Genomic DNA, 14682 nt, shown 5'->3' on the forward strand with positions numbered 1-14682 from the left:
GAGGAAGTTGGACGACTCCCTTTCTCGTTCCGGCTGACGCCCCCTCCTTTCATTTTCTTCGGTCGCTTGTTGCGTGGCACAAGCACATACGGCAACTCCTCGCCAACACCGGATCGCCGGACAGCGACCATCAAGACTCGCCATCCCTACCAGTTGGATTTCGACTGCTGACAATTGATATTTTCTCCAAGATAATTCTACTCTATACATTTGTCTAGCTTGACAGTGAAGAATCGTTTATGAAGTTTCACAACCCTCATCTATCAAACATTCGACCCAGGAGGAGCGACGAAATTGAAAGTGTTGGTAATTACTGGATTTATGACAATACCGTTATAGGATAGCCTGACGCCTTGGCCCCTCCCTTGCGTCCAGGTGACTGCATAGAAGCCAATCATAACTGATGCGCGGCTGCCGCCTCAGAGTGGACGACCGCCAATTGGACAGCATAAATATCTGCTCGGCGTTTCTCTGCCTCATTCGAGGGACAGTTTTGGTATTTCTAATACAAGCATTACATCTTAATCCAAGAACAAGTGTACAAGGAAAAGGAACGCCAGCAATGCCCACATTCAGGTCGACTCACAATGGCTGAGTAGATGGTGCAATCGGGATTGATAGCTCATTCTTTCTCATAGCACATCGCTCATGACTCAAATTAGCATCATAATGGATGAGTCAACCCATGTATATGTGAACGATCCTGGACTGTTCACCGGTTGACCAGTTGGCGATACTGACCAGTTGACAGCCTGCGCTGCTGCTAGGATTACTGTTTACACTGGAGATGCTCAACTTCAAGCGTCATGGTAAACATGAATGCTAACTATGACATACTCGTGACACATTCAATGAAGAAATGTATACCCTCATAGATTCGCCGACCTCAATTGGCCTGGAATTATGTGTGCAAACGTTCCCGGGTCCGAAAATGATTTCTGGGGGCACATTTTCCCATACAAAGTGGGCCAGTTTACCCAAGTGCTCAATGACAGTAACACAGAAGCACAACTACGAAGGGAACTCCAATGCTAGACGATCGAATTCAATACTTCCTACCTATGGCTTTCGTCAATTTGAGATTGGGGGAGTAGATTTGTCCGAAACGACAAGAGACGCGCCTGCCTCTCTTGATATATACTGCAAGATGCTTCCTCGCGATTGCTCAAGTATCGCTTGCGAGAGACGTACACCTCTTGGTTACTGTCGACCTAAGAAAGCTGCTATGACTTTCGTTATCTATTATCCGCACGTCGACCTACACTTCGAACGTTTTTGAGAATGAAGTTGTTCCTTTTCTCTCTTCTACCCTCGCTCTTCGCCACAAGAGTCCTCTCTTATCCTGCTCCAAGTAACAGCAGTACCACATCTCCTAGACTCCCCCTTGACTTCTACAAGCGTCAGTGTGACTGCTATGTTGTGTCCGGATCGGAAACCGTATACTTTGAGAACTACGCCTTCTGGGACTTCAGAAAGATCCCTTTGCCTCGTTATGATAGCAATGGCAGCAAAAGCCGCGCCAACAAGAGAAGCTATATCCTGTCCAGAGCCGATAGAACCCACAACTATGAAGGCGATAACGAGGAAGAGAACGTCGGCCTTGAAGAAAACGGCGACAATGAAGAGAACCTTAACGATGAAGAAAACATTGACGATGAAGAGAACGCCGAAGATGAAGAGAACCCTGACGATGACAAGAACGATCACGGTGATATGAAAGCAATCGGCGAAGGAATTGACTTGGGTACTCTCCTCTTCTCACAGACTGCATTTGCAAGGGACTGGAAACCCCAAAAGTGGCACCGAAAAAGCAACAAATATGGACCCCTCCCTATCATTAACTCACCAGAAAACATATTCTTCGCGAGCAACACCCTATATACAAATGATTCCGAGTCAACTCACCTCGTACTGCGCACGACACGATTTCCTAACCACACGGCGACAGCCGAACTCGAGTATCGCCTTCGCAATATCTTCCACTGCTCCCTACGTGTCCGGATGCGCGTCATGACAGTTGGCTCTGTGAACAGGGAGCCAATGCTGTATGGCCGCCCAGTGCCTAAAGGAAACCCTACAAATCAATCAGTGGTACCCGGAGGTGCATGTGCGGGTATCTTCACCTATCGTTCATCGACCTGCGAGTCCGACATCGAGATCCTGACTTCAGATCCAACCAATATCGTTCGCTACGCTAATCAACCTGACTACGACCCCATAACGGATGCCATGATTCCGGGGGCGGCCTCAATCGGTACGCTTTCCCAGCCATGGACGAACCCTACCACGCACCGGGTCGACTGGCTGCACAATATCACCAAATGGTACGCCGATGGCGAGATCAAAGCCTCCAACACCTACCATGTTCCTGATCAGCCGAGCATGATGGCAATCAATCTGTGGAGTAACGGAGGGCAGTGGACAGGCGAAATGCCCGTGGGACAAAGCGCGTACATAGGAATTGAGTGGATCGAGGTGGCCTACAACACGTCAACAAAGGTTAACGGAGCACCGAGCGATACTGTACCCTTTCCGAGCCACAAACATAGACCTTTTGCGCGAGCCCCAGCCGCAGGACCAGAACCAGACCATGAGGGATTGGCAGAGGAGGTTGAGTTCATCCAAAGGAAGGACGCGGCCAGGCAATGTTCGAGGCCATGCTTCTTAGATGATGTTCGTGGTCCGTGATGACTCTGTCAATTACGATAGTCTTAATTCTTATATAACATTCCTAATGTCTCACCTCAGCCTTAAGACTAGCATTGCTCGTTATAAATCTACACTGACGTAGGTGACTGCGTATCTAAACACCCAAGTGATTCTTGCCTCACTATCCGAAAAAGAAGAATGCTTGACAATCGGTAGATTCATTTTCAGTACTATCCTGTACAACAAACATAAACAAGCGGCGGCTGAGACGCTGAAGAACGAGCTTAAACCACAAAGCATGCTCAAGTCAGGAGCCGAAGCTTCGACTGACGGGGTATCAGAAGCGGAAAATGCACACATGCGCCAAACCCCAAGAATCATAAACGCCATGCTGGTATCTCCAGATCATACAATGCAGGCCATTCCTTCGTCCCATCATCCTGTCCCAAGCGCCCCGAAACATGCAACGAACGTTGGAGGGAGGCGGTCCGGCCAGTCTATACCGGCCCGTAATCATACATCATGCACCGAAGTGCTTCTTCTGTCTTCCTTTCTCCCCTTGAAACGACAACGCCCTAACCCAAAACAAAACACAGATACTCATACAGAAAGGGAAAAAAGGGAAACAAATTTTGCTGCTTAGAGCAGCGGTTCTCCACCCCCACCGGTGGGATCGAAATCACCCTCCAGCCCTCCATTCATCAGCTCGGCCACTATCTTACGGCGCAGGACGACGATGTCCTTAGCACCGTAAGAGAGTGGCTCGAGACCGATGGCCACCGCCTTCGCGGTCGACAAGAGGAAGACGCCGCAGTCGCTCCCGTTATCCTGTTGAGGGGAGATGGAGGGGAGTACTGTCCACTCCTCCTCAACATAACGGGAGGCGAGCTCGGCCCGGAGCCAGCCTTGCACCAGTCCCACGTGGCGCCGGGAGAGGGAACCGAGGGAATCGAAATGCTCGATGGTTCTCTCTCCCGGTCTGACGACGATCAGTGTCCAATGGGCACTGTTGTGCACGGGGATGAACACAGTATCGACGTTCAGTAAAGCCTCTCCCCCAATTTTGGCCCGAGTTGCCCAGCGGCGTACCGACTGGTAGCCCTTGTCGCGCAAGTTTGAGAAGAAGAACGTGTTAAACGCGTGGAATCGAGGCTTGTCATGACGCCCAGCGTTTCCGTGAGAACGACGCAAGTAGTCGACGATCAGAGCAAGATATGAGTTGATGATTTCGTCGTTCAGCCACGCCATTGGAGTGTAGCAGGTGGCAAGATCTCTCTTGGTCAAAGGATCACCGGACAGGGTAGTGGCGATCTGACGATTGCTCGGCATGGACTTGATCTCCGAAACCTTCGCTTCCCATTTAGGAGGGAGAGGTCGTACGGCAGGGCCTTCTGGTTTGACTCGGACAGGCTTTTGCTTCGCTTTTTGTTCTTCTTCGATTTTTCTCCATTCAGCCGCGTAAATAGACTCTGTACGACCTGGTGGAAGTGGCTTCTGAACTGGATAGAAAAGCCTAACTGCGGAAACTGGCCGCCCAAATGGAAATTCGGTACGAAGCCAGTCATCATGTCTGGTGCGGAGTTCGTCGTCACGCGCAGCAAGTTTCACTTTCTTGGCATCTTCGGGAGCTGGGGGCACATTCTCTTTCTCTTCGATAATTTGTTGTTCTGTCTGTTGGACAACACGGTCAATTTCAGGGGAGGGTGGGTTGAGGTGAGGGGCAAGCTCCGTTAGGAGGGCTGGAGCTGTGAGGGTAGGAGTTTCGGTCAAAGGCTCTTGGAACCGGACGCGTTTCGGTTTTGACTTTGGCTCAATAGTAGTTCGAGGCTGAATCAGTGTAGAGCGTCTCGGTTCAATGTGACTGATGCTCAATGCCTTGGCAGACGGCTGCAGGGGCCGAACTGTATCATGTTCGGCTGTTTCAAGTGCATGGGCCAGAGCGCGCTCACGACGAGCGTTTCTCCAACGACTGAGTCGGGTGCCCGCAAGCAGGCGTCGTTTGAGCCGCGGACTGAGCGACTCAACACGGGCCCGCTTCTCCTTTCCATGTTTCTCTTGTCCCTCTAGCGAAACGGTACGAGGTCCAGATGTCCCGATACGCTTTCGAGGCTGTCGCGGGGTTCCAGTAAGCTTCTTCGATACGGAAGGACGGCGAACTTCTGCCAATGATTCGGTCTGAGAAGCAGCGCCAGCTGGGTAGAGTGGAATATCAAGAGACAATTCTGGAAATGGATAGTGTTCGACAGTAGGATACCCTCTTTCCTTCCGCCATTGATGACTCTTGATTTGCTGTCTTTGCTGCTCTGGAAAGTTACGGAGGTTCACTCGAGTCGGGGAAGTTGACACAGCAGCAGCGGTTCGACGAGACGAAACGCCGCTTGGTTTGAAGAGCCGTGTGACAGTTGACCAAGCATAACTGAAAGCCATTCTGACTACACGGCCCACAGTACTATTACGTGCATTGTAGAATGTCTCCTGCCACGACCCGGTGGTCTGCTGGCCGTCTCGGTTTTCCGGAGAGGCCGAACCGTTAAAAGCGGTTGGGATAGAAAGAGGTGTGACTTGAAGCGAGTCGTTACAACCTTTGCGGACATCAGCAATCGAATCGAAGTGAGACTCCTCAGGCCAACTGCCCGGAATACGCATGGGACCATGGGGGAAGCTATCGTGCCACTGGGGAATGACACCGCGGACTTCAAAAGGACGAATGGGACCTTCAGTGGGCTTGGAACCATGGGTGAACGAAGAGGGAAAAAAGCGAGAATGGGCGGGGAAATTACCTCCGGCACGTTGCGTGGTAGCCTGTGCTACATTCGCCTGGCTTTCAGAGATGATGTCGTGACCTCTGGATTCAGAAATGAGAGAATCTATGGCTTTGTGCTTGGGAGACGAGGAAACGGGTGGGCTGGCGTTTCCAGTATGAATAGACAGTTTGCCATCGCTATTATCGGTAGCTGTAGGTTCAGAATCGGCCTTGCCGCAGGCTTCTCCATTTTGAGGGCTAGCAGCCATAGCCAGGGTGGTCCCGTCAGGCAGGACAGGAGACAAGCGGGAACCCTTTTGGTCCACACGACGGTATTTGGCGGAAGGGGCAACAGGGATGTTGTTCGGGTCGTCAATGACTTTCTGAGGGGGGTTGCTCGTAACGCCTTCGTCAATAGATCTCTTACGAGGAAGAGAAGAGAATCCAGACAGTAGAGACGCAGAGCGGTCGGACTGAGGAGCTTGACCTTGAGAGGGCATGTTAACTTTTTGAAAGTTGGTCCATGCAAGACCACGATTAGCGACGGAAGGGACCCCACCGGTCAAAAGACTGGTACCATTCACAACTCGGTTATTCCAAAAGGGACGCGTAGTGTGATCGAGGCCGACGAAGGTAGAACCATTTCGCGCGGCAAGAGATATTGCTTTGGTTCTGTTGACCGACGGCTTTGCGACTGCGACTGGATTGGACTTCATGCGACTTGCAGCTCTAGACTTCGGGGAGAATGCAAAGCGAGGCCTGACGAAGGGGGAATTGAGCAGAGGACCCCAGGGATAGGGATCATCAATTGTAGCGACATAGCGGGGTACGGCATTGGCAAAAGAGGATCCGAGATGAGAGTAAGACTGAGCATGATTCTGCGGAGGAATGGAGCCAACAGGGTGAGCGTTGGTCTCTGGCTGCTGAGCAGGTGAGGACTTGATAGAACTCGTGTCCATAGGATCGAGTAACATGTTATCAATTTCCGATTGCGCGTGATTAGTAGGGAGCATACGCGCGTCTCTCTCGGCCTCGTCGACCTTCTCTAGCTGCTGAGTCGCGAAGACACCAGCCATTTTGGTGTCGGAAGTGAGACCTGATTGTAAGTTGATCTGGCTGTTCGGAGGTAAAGCTGTGAATAAGGACGCTGGTGAGGAACGCATAAAAAGTAGATATGCTGCAATGAAGATGAGAAAGAGGACGAAAAGAGAGAGAAGGAAGGGAAGGTGGGTGAAGAGGTGGGTTGAGTCAAAACATAGAGGTGGACATTCACTGACCATGCGCACCTCCCAGTGTTTTGTTAATAGCTCAAATTGTTGCCATGGCGAAGAACACATCAGTGTGCGACTTTACAGAAAGCATCAATAGAAGCAAATCTGCAGCGAGCACTGAGTATGATCTCTCATTAGGAACCAGGCAGTAGCACAGGAAGGGGATTGATAAGAAACTCAGATTTATCGCCGATGCGGAAGCTCTCACGAAGCTCTGTCGCGGGCGCGTCAAATCACGTGATGTGCTCTACGTCAGAAGCAGCGCTAAACCAAAAGTGGAATGGTCCAGTGGTAGTCCACAACAAGTACGACGATCGTCCTCCACATAAGCCCAAGATCTGGTTGATGAGAATGCCCCTTTCGAGACTCATGCAATGCTGGCCTGCTACTCCAATTCAACCAGCTTTATACCTTCGTAGAGGTACCTTCTCATTGTCACCCATGGACCGTCTCGAATCTAGGCAGTTGCGGAGGCTGTCCGGGCCCCTTAGCATACTTAGCATACAATACATCAAATTATTGCCAAATTTGCCTTGTGCATAACCACAGCCCGCCTTGATCGTTCTGGATGATGGGTAGCCTTTCAATTTTTTACCAGAGTAGTCGGGCGCGCCCTGATAAAGACCAGCTCGTTCATGCAACCCCCGAGATTAGACGCTGCCAGACCTGGCGGTATCGATGGTAGGTAGCCGGCCGGAGATGGATCTGTATTGACCGGTTCCAGATTCTCGGCCGGCGGAAGAAAGTATTAATCTGAATCTGATCGAATTCATTGATGCGGCTGTTTTGGATCGCGTGGTAGGCCTGATCGAGCAGCCGCCAGATGCTAGCAGTGAACTGCTCGAGCAGGGGGCTCGGTCGTAGAATCAGGCAGGCAAGTCTAATAGGGCTGTGGCCGCCAGGTTCTGACCTCGCAGGTATTCGGGCCAGCGGGTAAGCTCCAGCCAGGGCGACACCGCGGTCGGATGCGGATCGATAATCGGGACCTGGACATCGGCCCGCTCGGCTGCGGCCTGCTTTTCCTGCAGGGTCTGCTCTACCCGGGTGCAAATAATGGCGGCAGAGGTCTTTAGAGAGGCTGCCTTCTCTAGTTTCTAGTCCATAAAGGAGTCCGCGCAGGTAACTTCGAAGAATTGACTGCATGTCCGAGTAACATAAAGGCGCTGGCAGTTAACTATTCGATCGGCAAGACGCTCTCGGAGGCAAGCCTGGGCTCTGAGTGGCAGCTTGCCGGCCTAATCCTTGCCGACTCTTCTGTTCCTAATGTCACTGGCGGTGATGTTTCTGCATCACCTTCGGCGTCCGGTCGATATAACTAGAATCTGCGCAGCTGTAGCCCCGATAGAAACTGGAACACCGGGGATAGGAGGGCTACCGGTTGGCGGGAGTCGATAGATTACCTTCTCTGGGTTCCCAGGGCCGGTGAACATTATGACACCCACAGCGAACAGCTTCATTTTGCAGCAGAAGATCACTCGGGCCGAGCTGCATATTTTCCCTGACTCGGGACAGGGGCATCTCTTTTAGGTGCTGGAGCTCTACACACAGCATCTTGAACTGTTTTTGTACAACTGAGTGAGGGCTGGAAGACACAATTGTGCCCTCGGGATCAGACTTTATACCATATAGTAATCACAAATTGGAAAAACCCCTACAAAAACACCTAGATTCTTCCTTTTTGACCGGTTAACGTCGATACTTCACATATCATACCAATTTCTTCGTCAATACTCTTTTGTATTACGATTTGGTAGAATTCTGGAGATGAGAGAACGTACACCGTGGCAAGAAGTCGGTAGAGATAAGGGCGTGATGGCCGTGCGGTACAGTCGAAAACTGATTTATAATAAGTCCACTACCAATTACCGTACGAAGTTCGGCCGCTTTCTTTCTAGTTGCATCGACAATTATGGGGAGCGGAGGGCTCGTTGTTGGGAACTGGTTATGGCATGCATAGCAATAAAGAGGACAGTATAACCTTAGTAACTGTATCAAAGAGAGACAAACGAAGTAACTTCCACTATAGCTGATATCTACTTCTGCTGTGATATGAGGAAGCTGCTACCCAGGAACGACGCTGCAACATCAGAAATAATTCCAGTACTGGCTATACAAGAAAGCAAGTCTGTTGGAAATCAACTTAGACTTCATGTTGTGTATGTATCCTCTTGTGCCCGCTCTGAACTGACAACAATTCAACCTTCCTCTGATTTACAACAAGATTAGCTAGCTGTGGAAATTCTTGAGAAAGAAAGGATGCAGCATTGACGGCGAAATGAGGGTCTTAAGTGAGTTAAACGTGAATCTTGTTAAATCAAGGTGATGTAAAAGGAGTAAAATCAAGGAGTCCAATGGATACATAAGAGTGGTCAGATCGCAACATCTTGTACATACGGCTGACCACGGGCTCCGACGATCAGGGCCTGTCGCTCACCTGTACGTCGGAAGCGCAGACTACGCCAATGCCTAGCAAATAATTGTTTTAGCCTGCTGGAGACACAGGATCCTGCATGCTAAAAGTCGTGCTACCGTAGCTAACGCGACAGAGAGTGTGAGTATAACATCGAGTCCTCCAAGATACTTGATAAGCGACGAGTTCGCTCTTAAATGCTTGTGAGATCTTACTCCGAGGTCAATTATTCAATCAATATTATATTTCATTCTGGAAAGCAGTGAAAATCAACAGGAAACAGCAAGAACAGAGAAGGAAAAATGTAGACAATATGAAAAAGTCAAAGATAGCAACCGCAAGCTATATTACTACATTAGTCTCCCTCTCATTCTTTAAATTTACGGTAACCAACCTTCCATGTCTTAAGAAAGGATTTATAAAACGTCGAGTCGACATGGAATCTTAACATGAGGGAAGCATTCCATCGTCTCAGAGACTCATCTACTCCAGAAAGACCCAATCTCTCGAAGATCTTCCAGCAAAGCAGGCGGGTTATCCAAACCAGGGAAGTGGCCTCCGAAATCGTGGTCTAATACGTGTTAGAGGCGAATCTTTCGAAGGATAATCCGCGCATACTAACTTCTATAGAGCACCAAGTTTCCAAGCTTCGAAACGAGCCTTGCGGGCCAAAAGCCAACATTATACTTGAATGAACTAAACAGTAGCGGTGCGTCGTTACGTGCTTTGCTGTACTCTGTTTTCCAGGTGTTCGGGTTCTGAGAATATATCAAAACAGACGAGGCGAACGTTCCAGTGAGGTAGTATAAAGACACGCTGCGGAGAATCTCATTGTGGTTGAGTACGGAAGGCCCTGTTCCGGCATTTGGATCGGACCCTTCGCGATAATTGGATTAATGGCGGCCAGTTGTTGTGAAGAGAGTGCACTCACAGTTCATGAATTTCTCTCCAAGCCAAGCCAGTTGCCCTACTGGATTATCATGAAGTGCCAGGCCGACCGTATTAGACTGCAATAAGCGGGAATCAGTGTACATTCCCAACTTACAACGATGTGAATCTTCCTTACCTTCGTACTTTGTTCAATAAAGTACCCGTCACCCGTGTTAGCCCAGTTCATCGCATTCTGCTCTTCGGCCTGCTCCGCTTTGGAGAGTGTGATATTCCCAGCAGTAAGTTCCCCTGGGGTCTGCGGATAGAAGGGCAGGAACACAAAATGTGCCGCACCGATAGTTGCGTTAAATGTGTCGTACATATTATAGGAAACAGCGCTACCCCAGTCCGTTCCGTGTATTGCATAGGTTTCATATCCCAGGACATCTACCATCAGCGTGTTTAATATACGAGCTGTATCTGTAATCGTCCAGCTGGGCGGAGGAGGGGATGAGAAAGCAAAACCAGGGAGGGACGGTATAATAACATCAAACGACACAGTTTTTCCTGTAGAGGTCGTTGCTTCCTTGGTCAACTGATCGATGATCGGAGCGAATTCCAGAAATGATCCTGGCCAGCCATGGACCAGAAGCAGCGGTATGGCGTTCGGCGCAGGGGACTTCTCGTAGACGAAGTGAATGCTTAGATTTTCAATTGGCGTTTTGTAGTGATTGAACCTACCTGTCATGTCAGAAAAAGAGATTGTTTATCAAGGTGTCTATACAAACTGGTTCATCGAATCTTGTTCTGTTTTCCAGTTGAAATCAGTCACCCATTCTCGTCGCAACGCTTTCAGGACATCCAGGTCTATCCCGAAGGAAGAGTCAACACCGGAATAAGGAAACCATTCAGGAAGCCGAGTGTTTTGGATCTGATCGAGCATTCGCGGTATCCTAGCCGATAATTCAATATGAAAAGGGCGTACATTGAATGGATCGTTCGCCCGAGAGGCTGCATGTACAACGATATGCATGCAGCTTGCAGCCAGTAGTTGGAAGCAAAACTCGATCATACTTGACGGGCAAATTATGGCAGTCAATGGCTTCTATGCCCTCAAATTCCTCGCCTACGCGCGCTATGGAGCTACTTCTTATACTGTTCGATGCGCTGTCTCACAGCCGATCTTTCAAAAAATTGGCACAAATCCAGCCCAAGATGGAAAGCTGATGAATACACGGGCTGATGAGCGATGATTACAAATTGAAGCCATGAATAAGCGACTGAAAACTCTGCTTTTCTCAAGCACCTTCCCATTACATGTTCGTTTTGTCCGATCGGACATAGTGGTCATATCGGAGAGAGTCCCAAGTAGAAGGGACTGACTCGGCGAGATTCGTCGATGAGTGATGAGCAGATCAGCCGAGGCTAGGAGTGGGAGGTCTCGCCAAACATTAGCACTGTCCCAACCAGTGGTTGATCCTGTTAGACCTTGACTAGGTAATCAAAGCAGCTACCAGAGTTCGCGATGGAATGAGATTCCACTACGAAGATGAGCGATCATGTCGGTTCTTGGCCGAGGTCAAGAGGCCTGATTAGAAATACCCACATTTTCGGCTGATTAAGGATTATCTACCTAGTTATGTATGCTGTTCGCCTTAGATCAATGGGTTGTCTGTTCATCCTCTGTCTACTTTCTTTGATATTTTCAATTCCCTTCTACAACCCACCGGGACAAGCAAGGTCTTTATACGAAATGGACACACAACAAGCATTGTTCCTCGAAGAGGTCCAAAGGCCACTGGTACTAGGCAGGCGACCTATCCCTGAGCCAAAAGGGAATCAAGTTCTTGTGAGGATCATTGCAGCCGGAAGTATGGCCCGTTGATGCATATATTTGTAGGAAAGAAAAGCTAACAGCTCATAGTCAATCCTCATGACCAAAAGGTATCGTGGAGAAGACTTGTCGAACAATTGACATTTTGTCGAATTCTAATCCGTTGTAGGGTCGAGATCGAGGTGTACTTGTGGAGAAGTACTTGCCTCATGCGATCCTAGCAAATGACATCAGCGGTATTGTCGAGAAGATAGGACCAGACGTCCAAAGATTCTCCGTTGGAGATCGCATCGTTGGCCAGTCTAATATCCTGTCGGGTGGCCCTGACCAAGCTGGCTTGCAGCAGTTCTGCATCCTCGACGCAAACTTTGCTGCTCCCATACCACACCATATTAGCTTTGACCAGGCAGCGACATTCCCCGTCAATGCCATTGCGAGTTTTATCGCTCTATTCAGTTCGTCGGGATTGGGATTAGCACCAAAGTTCCTGGGCCATGATTTGGACTACGCGAATGAAGCGATTGTCATTATTGGAGGTGGCTCTAATAGTGGGAAGTTTGCCCTCCAGTTCTCTCGTCTCGCAGGCTTTGGGAAGATCATTGCAACAGCCAAGGTCCGCAGCGATGGGGGCCAATCACTCCGCGACTTTGGTGCTACTCATATCATAGATCGGGAGGCAGCGGATGTGGAAGATCAGATCCGTGCGATAGTTGGCGATGAATTGTCGTACGCCTTTGACACGGTCAACGGTGCTTACTCGGGTGGTGTCAGCCACCGGCTGGCGCTCTCACTTCTGTCGACCAGGAAGAAAGGGTCTTTGGCAACATTGGTGCGTGGAGAGGCTGATCCTGCAATTGCAGCTACAAAGACCGCTGGCTTCAAGAAAAACCAAGTTCTCGGAGTTAGCGACCTGCACCAAGAGCTGGCTGCCAAGTTCTGGGGGGAGTTGCCAGGCTGGATCGAAAATGGCGAGCTGAGGCCGTTAGACTTTGAAGTTATTGACGGACTTGACGCGCTGAAAGTTAACAACCTACTGGACGACTACCGTGACGGTAGAGCGGTAACTAAGACTCATGTGCATCCCCATCATAGGGACTCCATTCTCGAATGATATATGCTTTCGCAACCTTGTGTATCAGGTAGCACGTTTGACATCGCACGTCGAGCTTGGTATCATAAGATTCAGAAACGTCAAACTGTCACATGCAATGAATCCATTCCAAGTAGCGCCAGGTTCACGCGGCAAGCATTGAGAACAACTAGTATTTTATAGTGACGGATGAATGGTCCGAATTAGCCCGTCAGCACAGACTAGCCGGAGTCTGGTAGGTATACAACAAAGCTTGATATGCGCACATCCTGTGGGCACAGGCTTATTTATGTGAATATAAACACCATCACATCGAAGAGTCCAAAAAGTTTCTACTCAATGCAAGGCGGAATGTATGCTCGACGTCTTCTCGGCGAAACGCAGGGCAGCGACCGAGGCAAATGCCGGACTGAATAAGATCTGTTCTTGTCAGAGGGTAATAGCAACCAATCTGGGTTCACTAAGTGCATACGGTCAATGAATAGTCCCACATCCAGGACCCAAGAGCCGCTTGGATCGGTATAATTTCGAAGAAGATCTACATCCTGCGCCGGTTTTCGAGATTGGTCAGTTATTCAAACGTTGGTGAATGGTGGTAAACGGAAAAGTACCTGTATGCCTGCTCCCCATCCTCTCGACTGTGGTTCCATAAAATCCGCATGATGAGGAAGCATATATCCCAGGGCTGATTCGTCTATGCCAATGCCGTGTTGAGCATTGGCATCTGTTATGTCGGAAGGCCGGAATGTTGTTGAGGAACTACGTGCGGGAACTCTGCAAAATGCAGTATCCGCACTCAAGGAGATACCTTTCTCCTTGAGATAACCTTCCACATCATGAGAATCTAGCCACTCCCCATTGAGGCCAAGGTCGGCCAGAAGGTCATGGTCGTTCTGGAAGGGCAGTGGCTCCTTTCTTTGATGTACAAAAGCACCAGCGAGTTTACTTATCGGCAAGGCATTCAGAGGAAGGATAGGTTTTCCTGTTTGATCCCTTCGAGGATAGTGAGTCCCCGCGCCCCCTAGCAAGAAGAAAGGCATATCCCATAGCTCTAGGGCTTCGTCTAAGCCACCTTCCAGAAGCCCTTTCACCTGTTGGACTATGGAATCCCGGGTGGACAGAGTCAATGGGAGCCTGAACACCCGGCTCACATTGTCTGGATCAGAGGTCGGATCTACCAACAAGTTATATCCATTTTTCAGACAGGCTCGATGCAACCGGCATTCAAAAGACGTCTCGCGAAAAGGGGCAGTGGAAGAAGATAGAAGATGTGAGCGACACAGAATATTAAGGAAAGCACTGTCATCTACAGCGCATGGCACTGATTCTAAACGGTTGACAATATGCAGGGTAGGTGTCGATAAGGACGAATAACTCTAGGCTGATGTTTTACCTCATGGGTTGTCTTCTTGGCAGTCGGCACTGTTAAACGAGGGGATCGGACGAGCTAAATAGAGACCACCATTGACCGGTCTTGATGTGGACGACTCAAGATCATCCTCTAACTGCTGCGAATGCTCCCGCTGTTTCCTCGCTTGGGCCATAGTCAATGCAATGTCATCCAATTGAATTGCACTGCTGTCCTCGTTACTTGAATTTGCAGCAGCAGAAATTACAAGAAACTGCGAGCGTAATTGTTGCAGCTTCCTTTCGACAGCCACGTCAAAAGATAATAAACCGGACCTTTCTATTTGATGGTTGTATGCTTCGAACATCCGATTTAGGTTCTGAATCTGTGTCTGCAGATATTCAAGTCGATGCTGCAAGAACAAGGCTGCTGCCTCCTTGCGGTAGCGATAGGCTCGCTGTGCCAGT

General features: G+C 49.5%; 5 protein-coding genes across 5 annotated transcripts; 3 read left to right on the plus strand and 2 right to left on the minus strand.

The window, feature by feature from the left end:
• Positions 1–1281: 1281 nt before the first annotated feature.
• Positions 1282–2688, plus strand: ALT_7207 (glycoside hydrolase family 16 protein; the record flags this gene model as incomplete). The annotated part of the gene is made up of 1 exon (XM_033557256.1): positions 1282–2688. The coding sequence occupies one exon, from the start codon at positions 1282–1284 to the stop codon at positions 2686–2688; it is 1407 nt and encodes a 468-aa protein (XP_033413147.1).
• Positions 2689–3288: 600 nt separating this feature from the next.
• On the minus strand, positions 3289–6468 carry ALT_7208 (SUMO protease ULP1; the record flags this gene model as incomplete). The annotated part of the gene is made up of 1 exon (XM_033557255.2): positions 3289–6468. One exon carries the CDS (start codon positions 6466–6468, stop codon positions 3289–3291), a length of 3180 nt encoding a protein of 1059 aa, XP_033413146.2.
• Positions 6469–7298: 830 nt separating this feature from the next.
• ALT_7209 (uncharacterized protein) lies at positions 7299–7982 on the plus strand (the record flags this gene model as incomplete). The annotated part of the gene is made up of 4 exons (XM_033557254.1): positions 7299–7344; positions 7388–7461; positions 7581–7728; positions 7783–7982. 4 exons carry the CDS (start codon positions 7299–7301, stop codon positions 7980–7982), a joined length of 468 nt encoding a protein of 155 aa, XP_033413145.1.
• A 1570-nt stretch (positions 7983–9552) lies between these two features.
• On the minus strand, positions 9553–11015 carry ALT_7210 (epoxide hydrolase family protein; the record flags this gene model as incomplete). Its single annotated transcript, XM_033557253.2, has 5 exons — positions 9553–9644; positions 9696–9950; positions 10005–10080; positions 10140–10680; positions 10732–11015. The coding sequence occupies 5 exons, from the start codon at positions 11013–11015 to the stop codon at positions 9553–9555; spliced, it is 1248 nt and encodes a 415-aa protein (XP_033413144.2).
• A 681-nt stretch (positions 11016–11696) lies between these two features.
• ALT_7211 (zinc-binding alcohol dehydrogenase family protein) lies at positions 11697–12888 on the plus strand (the record flags this gene model as incomplete). Its single annotated transcript, XM_033557252.2, has 3 exons — positions 11697–11814; positions 11868–11887; positions 11947–12888. 3 exons carry the CDS (start codon positions 11697–11699, stop codon positions 12886–12888), a joined length of 1080 nt encoding a protein of 359 aa, XP_033413143.2.
• Between the last annotated feature and the right edge of the window lie 1794 nt (positions 12889–14682).

Source organism: Aspergillus lentulus (assembly GCF_001445615.1).
Source record: "Aspergillus lentulus DNA, contig: Alt12, strain: IFM 54703, whole genome shotgun sequence".
NCBI lineage: Eukaryota > Fungi > Ascomycota > Eurotiomycetes > Eurotiales > Aspergillaceae > Aspergillus > Aspergillus lentulus.